At 51.8% G+C, this 15325-nt stretch overlaps 1 protein-coding gene across 11 annotated transcripts in view; it reads left to right on the forward strand.

The window, feature by feature from the left end:
- The window catches only part of APCDD1L (APC down-regulated 1 like), a 67601-nt gene that overhangs the window by 47316 nt on the left and 4960 nt on the right, over positions 1-15325 (forward strand). For 7 of the 11 annotated variants that reach the window (XM_082361635.1, XM_082361639.1, XM_082361640.1 and 4 more), the window contains 2 exons: positions 1748-2300; positions 6755-9114. In XM_082361635.1, coding sequence (XP_082217761.1) covers positions 1748-2300; positions 6755-7523 — 1322 coding nt within the window. In that variant the 3' untranslated portion in view covers positions 7524-9114. Of the gene's footprint in view, positions 1-1747; positions 2301-6754; positions 9115-11163; positions 15322-15325 lie in introns of those variants that run through there. The other 4 variants (XM_082361638.1, XM_082361641.1, XR_014235970.1 and 1 more) reach the window with 3 other exon arrangements.

The raw sequence follows: 15325 nt of genomic DNA on the forward strand, positions 1-15325 counted from the left end.
GGGACTGGCTGCAGGCTGTTCCTGCCCCAAGACAACAGCATTCCAGATAGTTCTAGAAACTTCTAATATTTTCTTCCTAGAAAGTCCCCCATTGTACCCTTCAGACAGGCTTTGCTGTTTTCTGGGAGTAGTGCAGGGAATGACCCAGAGTCTGGGAACCACCGAGCTGTCTGGTGTGACCTGCTGCATTCCTTTGGGCAAACCTTCCCGCCCTCGGGCATGTGAGTCACCTCTCTCCATTTTTAACTACTGCCTGTACTGGTATTTCCTTACGATTTTTCTTTAAACCAACTTGCTTTTGTTGGTGTAAATATATTCATGCATTTTTACAGCTTTATTGGGGGATAATTGGCATACTGTACATATTTACAGCACTATGATTATTTTTAAAGGAAGTGTAACATCACTATGGCTATGGGGAGCTGAGCCACTTGCCATAAATAGGAGGTAACCATAAAAAGAAAGTCAATGAAAGCAAAACAACATCATTAAATTTTCACCTGATTCGCTGCCTGCCTAAGGCCCTGAGTCTGTTCACTTTGGAAGAAAAGGGAGATTGGTGTTAAAGACACATGAACTCCAACCGAGACTGTCTCCTTAATATAACCAGAAAGACTGAAAGAAAAGGGTGAGCGAGAACATATTTCTCCTGCTCCAGCAGCGCTGGTATGAAACATTTCCCTGGTTAGCGTAACATTGTGCAGGGGGCGCCTGCCTGCTCTTCTTCCCCGGGAGCTTGTCAACCATCCACCCCAGCGGAGCCCCGATAGGAGAGTCCCAGAGGCTTCCTGCCCCCCAGCCCAGGGTGTGACTGGGGGTCTAGGAGTCATGGTTTCATCACCAGCAGAATAGCGCCTGGGGGGTCAGGGCCAGCCTGACGCCTGGCTTTGCAAATAAAGTTTTATTGGCACACAACCACACCCACCAGGTACATACTGTCTCTGGCTACTTTAGCTCCAGAACCACGATCTTGAGTAACTGCCACAAAGACAGAAATACTTATTATCCGACCCTTCACTGGAGAAGTTCGCCGGTTTAGATCAACAAGCCTGTCACAGATGTGGGTGAAATGTGGTGGCAGGGGGCCCGTCAGCTTCGCCAGGGGGGAGACAATGTAAGCACCCATCATTCACGATTCACTCAGCGAGGACCAGGGTTAGGGGGTCCAGTGTGTGCCAGGCCCTGGACCAGGTGCCAGGAATCCAACGGGGAGAGAACAGGCAGGACCCTGCCCCCGGGAGCTCAGAGCACAGGGCCCCCCAAATGGTGCGAAGGAGCCCCCGTTTCTTAAGCTCCTCCCAGGTGCCACCACTGTGCGGGCTGCTTCCCGGAAACCCTGACTGTGGATCCTGGGCCTCCGAGTCCCAGGGGAAGGAGCCAGGCGTTATCCAGGCTCACATTCCTCAGGAGGGACGGAAATGGGATTTGAACCCGGGTCCTCTGGCTGCAAAGCCTGAGTGTTTCTTGGGCCAAGGGGGATCCATGGGACCCACTGGGAGCCGGGCCAGGAGGGGGGATGTCCGCTGAAAAAGGCATTTGGGATGGCATGGAAGGAAAGCTTCTGCTGAGGCCACAAGGCAAGTGTGGAAGGCCCCCAGCCCCCAAAGTGGGGCTGAGATCAGTCGGGGAAACTGAGGCTGCAGGCTCCCAGCCCTGAGCTGAGGCCTGAAACAGAGGCTGTAGGAGGGGGATCCCGGGGCAAGGCTGGGGGACTCACTGCTCTGCCCAACCCCCCTCTGCCCCGCAGCTGCGAGGTGCGCCCGGGACCCGAGTTCCTCACCCGCTCCTACACCTTCTACCCCAACCGCCTCTTCCGCGCCTACCACTTCTACTACAGGGACCCCTCGTGCCGGGAGCCCGCCCACTCACTGCTCATCAAGGGCAAGGTGCGCCTGCGCCGCGCCTCCTGGGTCACCCGGGGCGCCACCGAGGCCGACTACTACCTGCACAAGGTGGGCGTCGTCTTCCACAGCCGCCGCGCCCTGCTCGACGTGGCCGGGCGCCTGGACCAGAGCCCGGCCGGCCGGGCCTGCGCGCGCCGCCTGCCCGCCGCCCGGGCCTGGCTGCCGGGGGCCCTGTACGAGCTGCTGGGCGCCGGGGCTGAGCGGGACTGCGCGGCCGCCCTGGGCTTCACCATGCACGAGCTCAGCCTGGTCCGCGTGCAGCGCCGCCTGCAGCCCGAGCCCCGGGCCGCGCCCCGGCTGGTGGAGGAGCTCTACCTGGGGGACATCCACACCGACCGGGCCGAGCGGCGGCACTACCGGCCCACCGGCTATCAGCGCCCGCTGCAGAGCGCCCTGGTGAGTCTGGGGCCCCGGGAGGGCGAGCTCTGAGAGCCTGTGGGATCTGTCCCTGCCTAGGGCCCTCCCTGCCCTGACCCGCACTGGTCTGATTGCCTCAGGACCTTTGCACATGCTCTTCCCTCCACTCGAGACATCTTTTCTCAGGTCTGGACAGAAGGAACTCCTGGGGAGTCTTCTGGAGTGTGGTCCTCCTGACATCCTCCTCATGGACCCGGCAGGGTCCCTTCCTGCCCCTGCTATGCACGGGCAGGTCCCCCCTCCCTCAGTTCCCGGCTCAGATGTTCCCTCCCATCCCCACTCTGCACGGGTCCCAGCACTCGGCACACTCTGGGCTGCACTGTTTGTTTACTGGCTGACCGCCTTCTCCCAATAGCACCCGTGGCGGGGGGAGGCCCTGTGCCCCTCCGTGTCCCCACACCTGGCCCAGGGGCTGGCACATGGGCTGGGCCAGTAAATGTTGGTGAATGAACTAGGGGGGCAGCTCCTCCAGAGCTCTGCCAGGCGGCCGCACAGCCCTCAGAAGGCCCCTCTCGAAAGCTCCACGTGGACCCACTGTTACCCCGGAGCCGGCGGCACTGGGTACTCCCCGTCATACTAACATCAGGCGGAGCAGCGCTTTCTCAGACTCTGACTGTTCTCAAGATGCCGGCACCTGGGCATCTTCTTAGAAAGCACAGTCATCTTAGAAAGCACAGTCACGTTCGCGGTCTGGCCTGGGATTTTGCATTTCTAACAAGCTCCCAGGTGGTCCATGGACCACCCTCTGGGCAGGAGGCTGCAGTCTAAAGGGAGATGCCCTCTCTTTGAGATGTGCCCACCCCAGAGTGAATTTCACGTAGTCAATTAACCTAGACTTTAACTTAAAGACATCACAAACATGCTGTCCTGATTTGGGGAAGATCTAATAGCCCTTTTTTGTCCGATGAGCACACAGGCAAAAAGAAACTGAACTTCATGTGTGTAAAGTTCTCCTGGCACATAGCACAGAGCCTGGTGGGCAAGACTAGGGCCTCGTGACCACTCCAGTGAGTCTGGTGAAACCCCAGGACCCCTCCTCAGAAAAATATTTGTAAAAGCATAAAATAAAAGACACGGGATTTAAACAGAAACCAATTCTATTAAAAGAGTTACCCAAGTCTTAAAACACTCTGAGGTGGGAATACTATGAATGGGAATTCTTTATTCTCCCTATTTCAAAGTAGCAATGAGTGTAAACAGTGTTTCTAGTATCTGCAACACTGTTAATATGAGATCGGCCACAAAGCAGAAGGGTCCACTGAAGCTACAGGGGTTTGTTGCCCACATTCACAGTGAGAAGAAACTTTTGATTTTAGGTTGAGGTTTGTAAAAATGAAGTCGAGGTTAGGACTCTGGGTTAAGAATGTCTGTAGGAAATACCCAAGGGATAGTTTTCAAAGGTGAGAATGGATGGATGGATGGATGGGGGAATGGATGAGTTCAGGCATCCCTATCAAGTGCTCTTTGAGCCCACAGGCAACCCTCACATGTTCAGCATGTACTGAGCGCCTGCTGTATACCAGACACTTAAGGAATTAAACCAGATGGGGCAACATCTCACCCCTGAGAGCAGCTTCTTGTCAGAGCATCCCCAGTGTGTGTGGGGGGGAAAGGGGCACCAGGTTTGAGCCCGTCTGCTTTCTCTCCTTCTCCCACCTCCCTCCTCCTAACCCAAGATCTGGGTAGCAGAGAAGAAGCACAACATGAAGCTCTCGTGATCAGAACATCAGCCTGAGTTCTCTTCATGACCTCGGAACGATTCCCCTTTTGGCAGCCAATGTTCTAGGCTGGTCTGACGTCCATCCTTCTTGGAGCGGAGAAGGCACTGGTGGTGGGGTGATTACCGGCACCCACCACCTCATTAGGAGGGCAAACTGCTCTGAATGCAGAGAGAACGGACCCCAGGGCACGGAGGATGACAATGTCATGTGTCCCCAGGCCAGGCTCTGGGGCTGCAGACTCCTGCCCTCCTGCTGCCTGACCAGCCAGGGTGGCCCATGCAACCTGCAGTGCAATTGCCAAGCAGAACATACAGGACCAGCAGGGCCAGATGTACGGATGTTAAATTAAATGTTCACTCACCAACTGCCCCCCTCCGCATGAAAAAAAGAAAAAGGAAGATAATTTCACAGAAGGATACGCTGCAGATAAACCCCCCAAGTAACGAATTAGTCGTTACCTTATGCTCTCCGGAGCCCCAGCCTTGCCCACAACCCAAACCAGATGGTGAACATTTTTAGAAGTTAATTAATTTAAAACCAATTTGATCCCCAAATTCATTGCCTGGATATAGAATCCTAATCAATCAGCCAACGCTCGACCAAAATCATCTAAGCCTGGTGTCACCTCTGGGGGTTCATTAGAACCTGTATGTGCTGTTGATATAACTTTATATAACAGGCTTAAACCAGTAAGAGTTTGGCCTGCACACAAGTGTGAATTCTGCTGGCTGGGGCCTTGTTTATTAACATGTGCAACTCCAGACCTGTGCACAACGATGCCTGGAAGGTGTTTGATAGAGACAGGTACTTTCTTCCATCCCCTTCCAGAGCATCAGAGAAGGAAATGCTTTCTCTCTCCCTCTCTCACCTTCAAGTCTTGCTAGTTCTCCGTTTGTTTCTGCCATGCAGAAAACTGCTTGCCCCAAATTACCAACCAGCATCCCCAGATGTCCTGTCTGCAAAAGATATCTCTTTTGAGGGAGAAAGGCAGCCCTGAGATTACTGTGATGTAATGCACTATGTCCTGTCAATACACAGTAGTGTAACAACAGTTGGAATGTGGGTTAAAATGCCTAAATTAGAGGAGACTCTTACCAGCCAACATTCCAATTACCTGCACTCCAGCTAACTACCCAGCTTTCTTGCTTCTTTCCGTCACAAACCTTTCTGTAGCCATTTATTAGCATTTCCAAGTGCCTTCTAGTCCTCTGGGTCAAAATCCCCCAACCAAAAATAATATCGTTTTCTGTATTACGGAAAAAAAGGCAACTTTAGGTTCATCATAGAAATAAATAAGAAGAGCTTATAATGTAGCAATCCAAAATAGAAAAAAAAAAAAAAAAAAGTCTGTTCTCAATCGTCCAATATTTTCTTTCTAAACTAGAACTCCCAAATGCCCCCTTGTTTGGCAAGAAACTCATCCAGCAGCAATCTGTGGAAATCTTTTGTTTTTTGAACAAAAAAAGTTGGAGCTGTTTTCCCAGCTGGGGCTTCAAGCAAGATGCCTTTCCCCTTCCCTGTCCTGTGTGCACCCGTGGCCCCGGGTGTCCTTCTGGAACTGCAAACGCTGGGGACGCCTGCTTTGACAAGTGGCTGTTCCAGGACATTGACCTCTCAGAATGATGCTCTGAACTAAATTCTGGGCAGCAGCTCCCTTAAAAAAAAAAAAAAAAGTCTGTATCTGGTTTCTTTTTGGCCTGGACTGAGCTTTTTCACTCCAAAATGCAGACTGACTACTCCCACGCAGTTTGGTTTAGCATCTGCTTCCTGTTGACGTGTTTTACTGTAAACCCAGCTCATGAGAATTTATAAGACAGGGGCAACTGTAAATAAGGCCGAAGCGAGAGGAAAACAGCCTCGGGCAACTGAGGACTGTGGCCTAACCTGACAACGCAGAGGGGGCTCGGTTTCCAATTATAAATAACACAAGCATGAACATCTTTGTGCCAAATCTCTTTGCAACTTTTCAGCCACGCCTCAGCACAGACGCTCAGCAAGGGGGTGCCAAGGGCATGAGAATTTTAGTGGCTGTAAGGCAACAGTGCATGAAAAGTGCTCAGCGCGGCTCCTGGCCCTTACGAAGCACCTAAAAAAGAATGAGTTGGGGGTGGGGGAAGTAACAACAGGCAGGAGAAAGACAGTAAACATTAACGGTCGAATTTTGGGACCAAGCAGGCCGGGTGTGGGAAAGGACAACTTTCAAATCCCAGGACACAAGTTCCATCTCTCCTTCCTTCGTTTTCCCAATACACCTGCTGCGAGCAGGTACTGCGCTAGGCCCTGGGGATGGAGCAGCCACAGAGAGACAGCCTGGGCTTCCTGGAGCTTACTCTCCAATGAAGGGGGAGGAGTGGAGCGCAGAGGAAATAGGGAATGACACGTCCCCGAGCACTAGAAGGGGCTGAGGCCCACCGCACAAGGGGTGGTCGGGAAAGGTCTCTCTAAGGCCTCTGAGCTGAGACTGAGAGGTCGGGAAGGAGGCAGCCAGGTTACGTGCCGGGGGGAGTTCCAGGTAGAAGCAGCTGCAGGTGCAAAGGCCCAGAGGATGGAGGAGCCGCCTGAGGTCCACGAAGAGTGAAGTGGCCGTCCGGGCTGGAGGGGGGGAGTGAAGGGGTGACGGGCGGCCGGGGGCGGGACCCCGAGCCAGCCCGCCGCAGGTGCACCCTGGCTTCCCCGCCTCGGACGTCACCGCCTTCCCTTTGTCTCTGCCAGCACCACGCCCGCCCCTGCCCGGCCTGCAGCCTCATCGCCCGCTCCGACGAGCACCACCCGCCCGTGCTGCCCCGCCAGGCGGCCCTGCCCCTGCGCCTGGGCGGCCGCTGGGTCAGCCCCGGGTGCGAGGTGCGCCCCGCCGTGCTCTTCCTCACCAGGTTCTTCACCTTCCACGCGCACAACCGCTCCTGGGAAGGGTATTACCACCACTTCTCGGACCCCACCTGCCGGCAGCCCACCTTCACCGTTTACGCCGCCGGCCGCTACACCAAGGGCACGCCGTCGGCCAAGGTTCGTGGCGGCACCGAGCTGGTGTTCCAGGTCACGCGAGCCCGCGTCACCCCCATGGACCGGGTCACCACGGCCATGCTCAACTTCTCCGAGCCGAGCAGCTGTGGCGGCCCGGGGGCCTGGTACCTGGGAGCCGAGCGGGACATCACAGCCACCAACGGGTGCCTGCCGCTGGGCATCAGGCTGCCCCACGTGGAGTACGAGCTCTTCAGGATGGAGCAGGACCCCCTCGGGCAAAGCCTGCTCTTCATCGGACAGAGGCCCACTGACGGCTCCAGTCCCGACACCCCGGAGAAGAGGCCCACGTCCTACCAAGCCCCCCTGGTGCTCTGTGACAGGGTGGCCTGGGGCTTCTCCAGGCCTCTGCTGCAGACGCCCGTCGGCGGTGGGGGGCTGGGTCCCCCAGCGGCCCCTCTCCCCTTCCTGCTCCTGGTTCTCGGGCTGGCCTTCCTCCAGTGGCTATGAAATTGGTCTCTGACTTCCAGACGGTGCCTCAGGACACTCGTCCGACCCCGTGGACTCCCTGCTGGCACAGACCTCTCCACCCGTGACTGCCCTGGACAGTTACACAGCCCGGCCTGCGTCCTAAGTGGCTCAGCACCTGAGTTTCGACAGCACCTGCAGAGTCTACACCGTGGCCAGCAACTCGAATCATGACCACAAACTCGGGCATCGCAGCAACGTCAACGGCTCCGAGTTCCTAAGTGCTCGCTCCCGACTCTCCTGGGCAGCGCGCGGGCCGGCGCCGGGGAGTGGACCTCACCCGTCTCCCTGCCCGACGGCACCCCAGTTCCCTCCCTGAGCCCCTGAGATTCAGTGAAATGGAAACATGGTTCTGCACGCGCGGGCTGCCACTGCTCTGCTGAGTCTGTGGGTTGTTGTTTAAAGATTATTAATTCGGATTTAGCAATACAAACTGAAACCCGAGCCATGAATTAAAGATGCTGCTTCGGGCTTTCAGCACGTCTCAGCTCGCTGGCAGGGGGCTCGTCTCTTTGGGGGCAACTCGGCTTTCTTGAGTCGTGACTGCTGGCGTTTTGTCTGCGCCTGCCTATGCTCCTGTGAGTCAGGCCTCGAGCTGTCAACACCGCGAGCGGGTAAATCCAGCCCTCCCGGGGCCTGCAAGCAAATAAAGGCGGCCCCATCCACACCAAACCCCAGCGTGTGGGGCTGGCGGCCGGGGTCAGGTCTTTGGAGGAAAGCAGCATTTCCAGCCTTTGGAAAGTAATTAATACTAATGACAGCGGTGACACTAATGTGCTCTGTAATTAGCCCTGCACAGGCGTCCTCTGTTTTCAAGATTCCCTGTGCTTGGCTGACAAGGAGGGAGAGAAACCTCCGACGCGTCTTTGGGACCATCCTAGGGTCAGCGGGCTACCCGGCCACATGTGGAGGAGGAGGGAGAAGAGGGCCACACCTCACCCAGCCGGCTCGCTGCAGTGCTGATGTGCTGACGTTCCCTGCTCAGAGGGGGCTGTCACCAAGGTGGGGACAGGCTGTGCCTCTCCAGGGACCCTGCCTGTGTTCCCAGGGCCTCGTCTGTACACTGTGAAATTACCTGGCATCCTGGTGGGCTCAAGGGTTTCTGGGATGCTGTGCCGACGGTTCACGCCCTCCTTCCTCTGCCCGAACCCTGTCTCTGGCTCTTATCACAGATGTTGAACAACAATTGTCTGTGAAGCTAATGGTGCTTTCAGAGGGAAGCCCTTGTCCTCTGTTCGGCTGTGTGGGGTTCAATCAGCCCGCTGAAATTGCCCTAACTTATCTACACAGCCTTCTTAAAACAAAACAAAACAAAACAAAAAACCCACCGAGTTAATATTCTCTGTAGGTCTCAGAGAGCTATGAGTGTTCGTGGCATATTTACCAAAGTACAAGAAATAATTAGATTATTTACAGTCTCAGACTGCATCGGGGTGGGCGGTGTGGCAGTGTTCCTGGTGGGGATGAGGGTGGGTGGTGGGAACATGTCCACGGCTGAGCAAGTCTTGTATCCAAGGCTTGAGGCAGCCATACCACCATTTATCATCAAATTTGAATCTTTTAATAAAATTAAACAGCCTGAAAAATGTTCCTGCTGGTTATTAAAGTCAACCAAGGGGATTATGGTTCTAAAGAAAGGAAGTGAAGTGTCTTGAGAGAACGTGTGAAAGAGAATAAAACAAGTGGAGGTAAACCCCAGCTCTCTCTGTTATGCACCTTCACTTCACGCCACTGCCCTGTCCTAATTAAAGCTCTCTGGGGGCTTCCAGTGCACACAGAATAAAATCCCAGGTCTAGCGATAACCTCCCCTTGCCCTGGCTGCACTGGGGTTCCTTCTGTTTCTTGATCACACCAAGCTGTTTCCTGCCTCAGGACCTTTGCACGTGCCACGGCCACTGCCCAGCACCTCTTCCCCCAGATCTGCAGAGGCTCAGCTCCTCTCATTCAAGTCTCAGACCACATGTCACCTCCTCAGGGAAGCCACCATGAGCATCCCCGCACCCCCACCCCGAAAAGCAGCCTCCTTTTGCCGGCTGTCCTATCTATCCATCCCATCACTCTGCTTTATGTTCTTTATAATGCTTACTGATCAGTGTCTGATTTATTCATGCTTATTCTCTGCCTCAAGGGAAGGACTGAGTCAGTCCCTGGGATCTTTTCCAGCAGCTTCAGCTGTACCTGGCCCACGGTAGAACTTCAGTGAATACAGTTGGCTAAACCAGGTCGTTGGTGATCCTGGTTAACCCTTGCCGGCGAAGAAGTCACTGCCACATGCCCGTCATACCTCCCTCACAGGATGCCCCCCCCAGTGCAGGGTGTGACTCTGCAACTTGCAGAGAGAATGCAGGCTCGGAGCGGACCGGGACCAGCCCGAGGCCTCCGAAGCCAGGCCCCAGAGCCTGAGAGCTGAGCCTCCATCTCGGGGTGTCCCTCTGGGGCTCTGGTCCCTGGCAGGGGTGGGATTCGTGACTGTATTTGGGGAAAGCAGTCCAGAGCTGCTTTGTGGGACTGGCTGAGCCTCCCCTAATTAGGAGGCCCGTGCTCAGGAAAAGAGAATGTTCCTGGCCCCACTGACTGGACTGAGGCACCCTCCCATCCCCGGCTTCTCGGTTCTGGAGCATTTGGTGCTGACAGAAAATCCCAGGCTCTTTTCTCCTGGGCAAGAAGCCATGCTTCCCAGACTCTAGGCTCCAGGGAGGGGTGGGTTTGGGGTCCGAGGGCTGAGGGGACTCTCCCAGGGATGGGGACCCACCTTATTGTTAAGTCTGGACCCTCCACATAGAACCCAAGATAGCTTTAAGCAGAAGAGGGGAAAGTAAAACCCACAGTTCTAGTTCAAAACAAAACAAATGTTCTCCATTGTATGTTCAGTCACGTTTAAAAGGAAAACAAAAACAAAAACAAAAACAAAGCCATGCAGTTTGTAATTTCATAGCACAGGCTCCCAGGAGGGTAAATGAGTATTTTGTTTTTGTTTTTGTTTTTTTTAATAAAAAGTTTAAATTGTATACAGCTCTCAGAGGCCCATTAACAGATGCTGGTTATCAAAAGAAGTTATTTCTTTGCTTTCTGTAAGCGAATGTGTTTAATCTCCCAGTGGTGCTGCTGGCCTGATCGACGGCTCACGGTGACGCGGGCTATGTGGCACTGCCCTGGTCCCTGGGGCCGGTGACTCAGGCGGGAGCCGGGAGGGGCGGCGCTTCCTGCTGCAGGAGGGGCCGTGGCCCAGGGGGGGAGGGGGTGGACCTGGGCAGCAGCATGTGACCCCCAGTCTGCCCCTGATGGCCTTAAGTGACAGCCAGCCAGTTCCTTGTCACCCATAACCCCCATCAGACGGATGTGAGCATGGAGTCAATTACCTGCCAATACTCCTGAGGACTCACCTTCTCAGCTTCCAGGCCAACCCTCCTGCGACCCCTGGATTCCCCAGATCCCCCTTTTGCCACCTCCATCCTCCCTCAGCCCCAGCCAGCTGGCCTCCCTGCTCTCTGGAACTCGGTCCCCCTCAGGCTCGTTGCCTCGGCTCCCCCCTCTCCCTGGAGTGCTCTGCCCACCAGGGCACCCTTTTAATTCCACCACAGCAATTTTCAGGGTCTCTAATACCCTATTTGCTGGTTTCCTTCTTTCCGGTCAGCCTCCCTCATCTACAGCACGAGTTCCTCGACAGCCAGCCCTTGTCTGCCTGGATCCCCGCTGTGCCCCCGTGTGTGGAACGGAGCCTGGCACAGAGTAGGGGCTCAATAAACACCGATTACTTGAAGAAATGCTCTGAGACCTGGCTGGAAGTACTCTGAATTCAAGCATCAAGATGATAGCCACATACTTTAAATAGCAGCTTGGAATTTTGATTTTTTTTTTTTTTTAATAAGATGGGCAGAGCACACCTCTGTGATCTTGAGGATACCTGTTTTCTGCTAGCCAGGCTCTCTCTAGGAAGGACATTAGGGACTGCTGTCCCAGCATAGGGGGAAACACGGCCTGACACGGGGTCCCCCGAGAGTCCACCTCAGGTTTCTCACACTTAACAGAGGTCAGGGAGACTGGGGCCCCTCAGCCTCACAGACACACCTAAGACTCTCCTTCTCGCTGCTTCAGTTTCCCCACCAGCAAAATGAGTTGAAACCTGGTAATTCCTGGAGCCACCCAGCCTCAACACCCAGAAAGCCCATAGCTGGCAAGTGAATCCAGAGGAATCAATGATATATATCCTAGGAGAAATGGCTTTAAACCAGGAAACTCTCAGTGAGGATGGGTCTTTTCTCAGTGATGTCATATTTATTTCCTAAGGGCTATTAATTAACAACTTACTACTCTTCCGCTTACATTTGGTATTTTTTTAATCCTTCAGGAGAAAAAAAGTTAACACAAAACTTAGGTGGTTATTGCTTCTGTTAAAATCAGCCATGTCAGTTTAATAAGACCTACATATATTGACTTAGCACCTACCATGAGCCAAAGACTATACTGGGTGCCTTGGAAGGACGGTCTTCCAAACTTCTGGCTAAAGTGGTCAGGTAGAACACATGCTTTTCAAAACTCCAATTCCTTCTGAAGTCCCAATAAATTACAGGAAAAGAATTAAAAGTCACAAAATCACACAGATAAACAAAAAAAGGAAAAGACAAAACAGCCAACAAGAGATGTCAGCAAAATTCTGGCATCTGGAAAGCTGATGGGCCACTTATCATGGACAGCAGGCTACAGAAAGCAAAAGAAAAGGGCTGGCAGGTTGGTCAGAGGGGTAGAGCTCAGAAGCATGTCTACTCATGCTCTGAAGGCTTAGGAATTGGTGGCCCAAGGCACCTCAGAGGCAGGAGAGCAGTGGGGCTGAAAACAGGAGGACCACTTGCAAGTCTATAAAAGGAGTTTTGCCCCCAGATTCTCTCCCTAACCCCTCTAACAACCAGCAGTTTAATCAGGGGATCTTGGTACGTGGAGACGACCCAGGGCAAGGTCAGGTATGAAGCTGAAAATAGAGGTAGTAAAGACAACTCTACACATGAAACAGTGAGGTTGTACAGTCTCTTCCTTCTTAAGAGATGATGGCCGGACTAATGCTGCCAGGAAGGAGACTGTAAGATTTCTCTTTAGAGAAATGAGCCCAAGGTAAACCAACTACAGATACTGACAGCTAGACATTCCCCAAAAAGGTGTCTGTTAGGTCCCTACCCAGTAAGCTTTCATAGAAACCCACCATTCAACAAATCCCACCTTCCCCCATGCAGCTTCCCATCAGCTTTTTAGTGCTTCACTAATAAATACCTAAGGATGGTCAAGGATAACCAGGCATTTGAGAAAACCTCCAAAATGACAGAGACACAAACCTAGTCCAAAGTGAGTAGTAAGTGGTAGATAATGCAGGAGATAGAACAACAAACACTATACTTTCCTCGGTGAAAAGAATGTTAACCTTTTAAAGACCACAACCATTTTTTAGTCCCTCATATAGAACATCAAAATGAAAGCTTCTAGAACAACAAAAGAATGATAATATCCGCAGTGAAAAGAAAATTATATATATATCTAGCAAGAGCAGGGTGCTATAAACAAATAATAGTAAGTGGAAAAGAAAGAATTCTTGAAAATGATAAATACGTTAGCAGAAAAAAAAATCAAAAGAAAGTTGGAAATTAAAGTTGAAGAATTTCCCCAGAAATAGAAAAAGGATCAGGAATTAAAATGGCCTTAGACTTCTTATGGGCAACACTGGAAACTGGCAATCAGTGAACAATGCTTCAAAATCCTCTGCATGATTGCCAACCTTGATTTTTATACCCAGTACAGCCATCAACCAAGTGGGAGGGCAGAATGGAACACTTCCAGAAATGCAAAGTTCTCAGAAAAATGACCTCCCACGTACTCCTCCGTCAGAAACCTGCTAAAGGATGTGCTCCACCAAAAGGAGGTAGTAAAAGAAGAGAAAGCTAGAGATCCAGAAAACAAGAAATCCAACCCAGAAGAGAACAAAGGGAGTTCCCAAGATGAAAGAGAGGGAAGAGCCCTCCTGGGATGACAGCTGTGCAGCAAGCCTAGGAAGCCGTCAGCCCAGAGAGTAGCAAGAGAATGCAGAGCTCCAAGGAGGGACCTTTCTAAGAAAAACATCACGGGCTACCCGATGTGCAAATGTACCAAAGAGAGGTATACTTCTGCCAGAGTCTGGGGCTGAATTTATCATAGAAACTAAGCAAACAAAGCACTGAGATTTAGTTACTCCAGGGGGGAAAGGACTGTGGCTAAAAGGGAAATATAATCATAGAACATACAAGGCAGAGCTGTGAACAATATTTTAAGTAGTCTTAATCATGCAAAAGGATACCGACACAGCCAGAAATGATGACATAACACTCTGAGAGGGACAGGGAAGGAGGCTCTGCTTCAGACAGGGATGGAGAGAAAGGTTAATGGAGCTAAATCCTTATCTTCCTGAGAAGGAAATCAATAGATAGTATCTAGACGTGAAAAATCAAGAAAAAGTAATACAGGCACATTATTCAGAAATATAGAGGTTGACACCCAGAAGAAATTAGTGCTAAAACGGCTGCCTCTAGGCGATGGAAGCTGGGAGTGATGGGGGTGTGCTGGTATTCATTATGAGCCTATTACAACTATTTGGCTTTTTACACCATGTACACAAAGTGCTTCGGTTAAAAAACAAAATTAAAAATACCACACGACCAAATCCAATGACAAAACCTAGAACATCCCTTCAAATTGCTCTTAATCCAGTAAAGGGACAGAGAGTTGGGGGGGCAGGGGTGGTGGGGTAGGGAGGGTGCCGTAGAGCAGGCAGTGCCAGATGATGAGAGAAGATAACATCTTCAGTCTGCAAAGTGGGCTTATCCTCAATGTCTGATACTGAAGGGAAATACCCAAAGTATGACAGGGCCACAGGGACTGGATAGCTATTCTTTGATGGTTTTATCTTTACTAATGGACGATACTCCTATGTTTTGGAATCACGTTTAGGACTGGCAACGTGACAGCAAGGAGGGGCTTAAAATATAACAGTAGGTCTTGGTTTGACTTTAAAGAGTCCTGCCTTGCATACACATTTTCCTAACATTTTCTTAAATAGCATAAAAGTACATTTTTCCAAAAGTCCGTAACACTAATTTTGTATTTCTCCAAAGTTTTGCTATTTCTCTGCTTCTTTGACGTGACCTTAGCAGTTAAACGTTGCTAAGAAACAGAAGTTCTACTTGAAAAAAAAAGGAAGTCTAGACTCCGAGTACAATTTCCGAGGGTATTCTCAGTTTCTGACGGGGCATGCCACTCCCGTTACAGGACCCTGGCAGATTCTCAGGGAGATTTGTCTTCTAATGCACTGACGAAAGCTCGTGGCAAACTGGTGTGGTTATTTCCTCAGAATGGCACCTTTTGTGGTTAAAAAGGCCTCTATTTCACAGCTTGGATTTTAACCCTTTAAGGATGACCACCATTTTCAGTCCCTCTTACAGAAGCTCCCTAGGGACTGGGAGGCTGAAACATCCCACCTCATTCGTATCCTCTGTGGACTCCATAGTCAAAGGACCCCAGGAATGTGACATGAGATGTTTGGACTGGTGCCGTAGTGAGGCTGCTAATGCAGGTCAACAGTCCAAGCTCAATTTGTTGGCCACGAAGGGTGATTTCCTCCCCCCGCCCAATCCACTTCTATACCCTTTGCTGCATGTGATTTTCCTATTAGTAAAATCACGTATAGATTCCTATTTGCACATTCATAAATGTGTGTCCTCAGAATCTTCATTTCTGCTGTTCTGTCATCAGCCCTTTGTGTGGCCTTTTAATGTCCCTGC

This window comes from Balaenoptera borealis, assembly GCF_965194805.1.
Source record: "Balaenoptera borealis genome assembly, chromosome: 16".
NCBI lineage: Eukaryota > Metazoa > Chordata > Mammalia > Artiodactyla > Balaenopteridae > Balaenoptera > Balaenoptera borealis.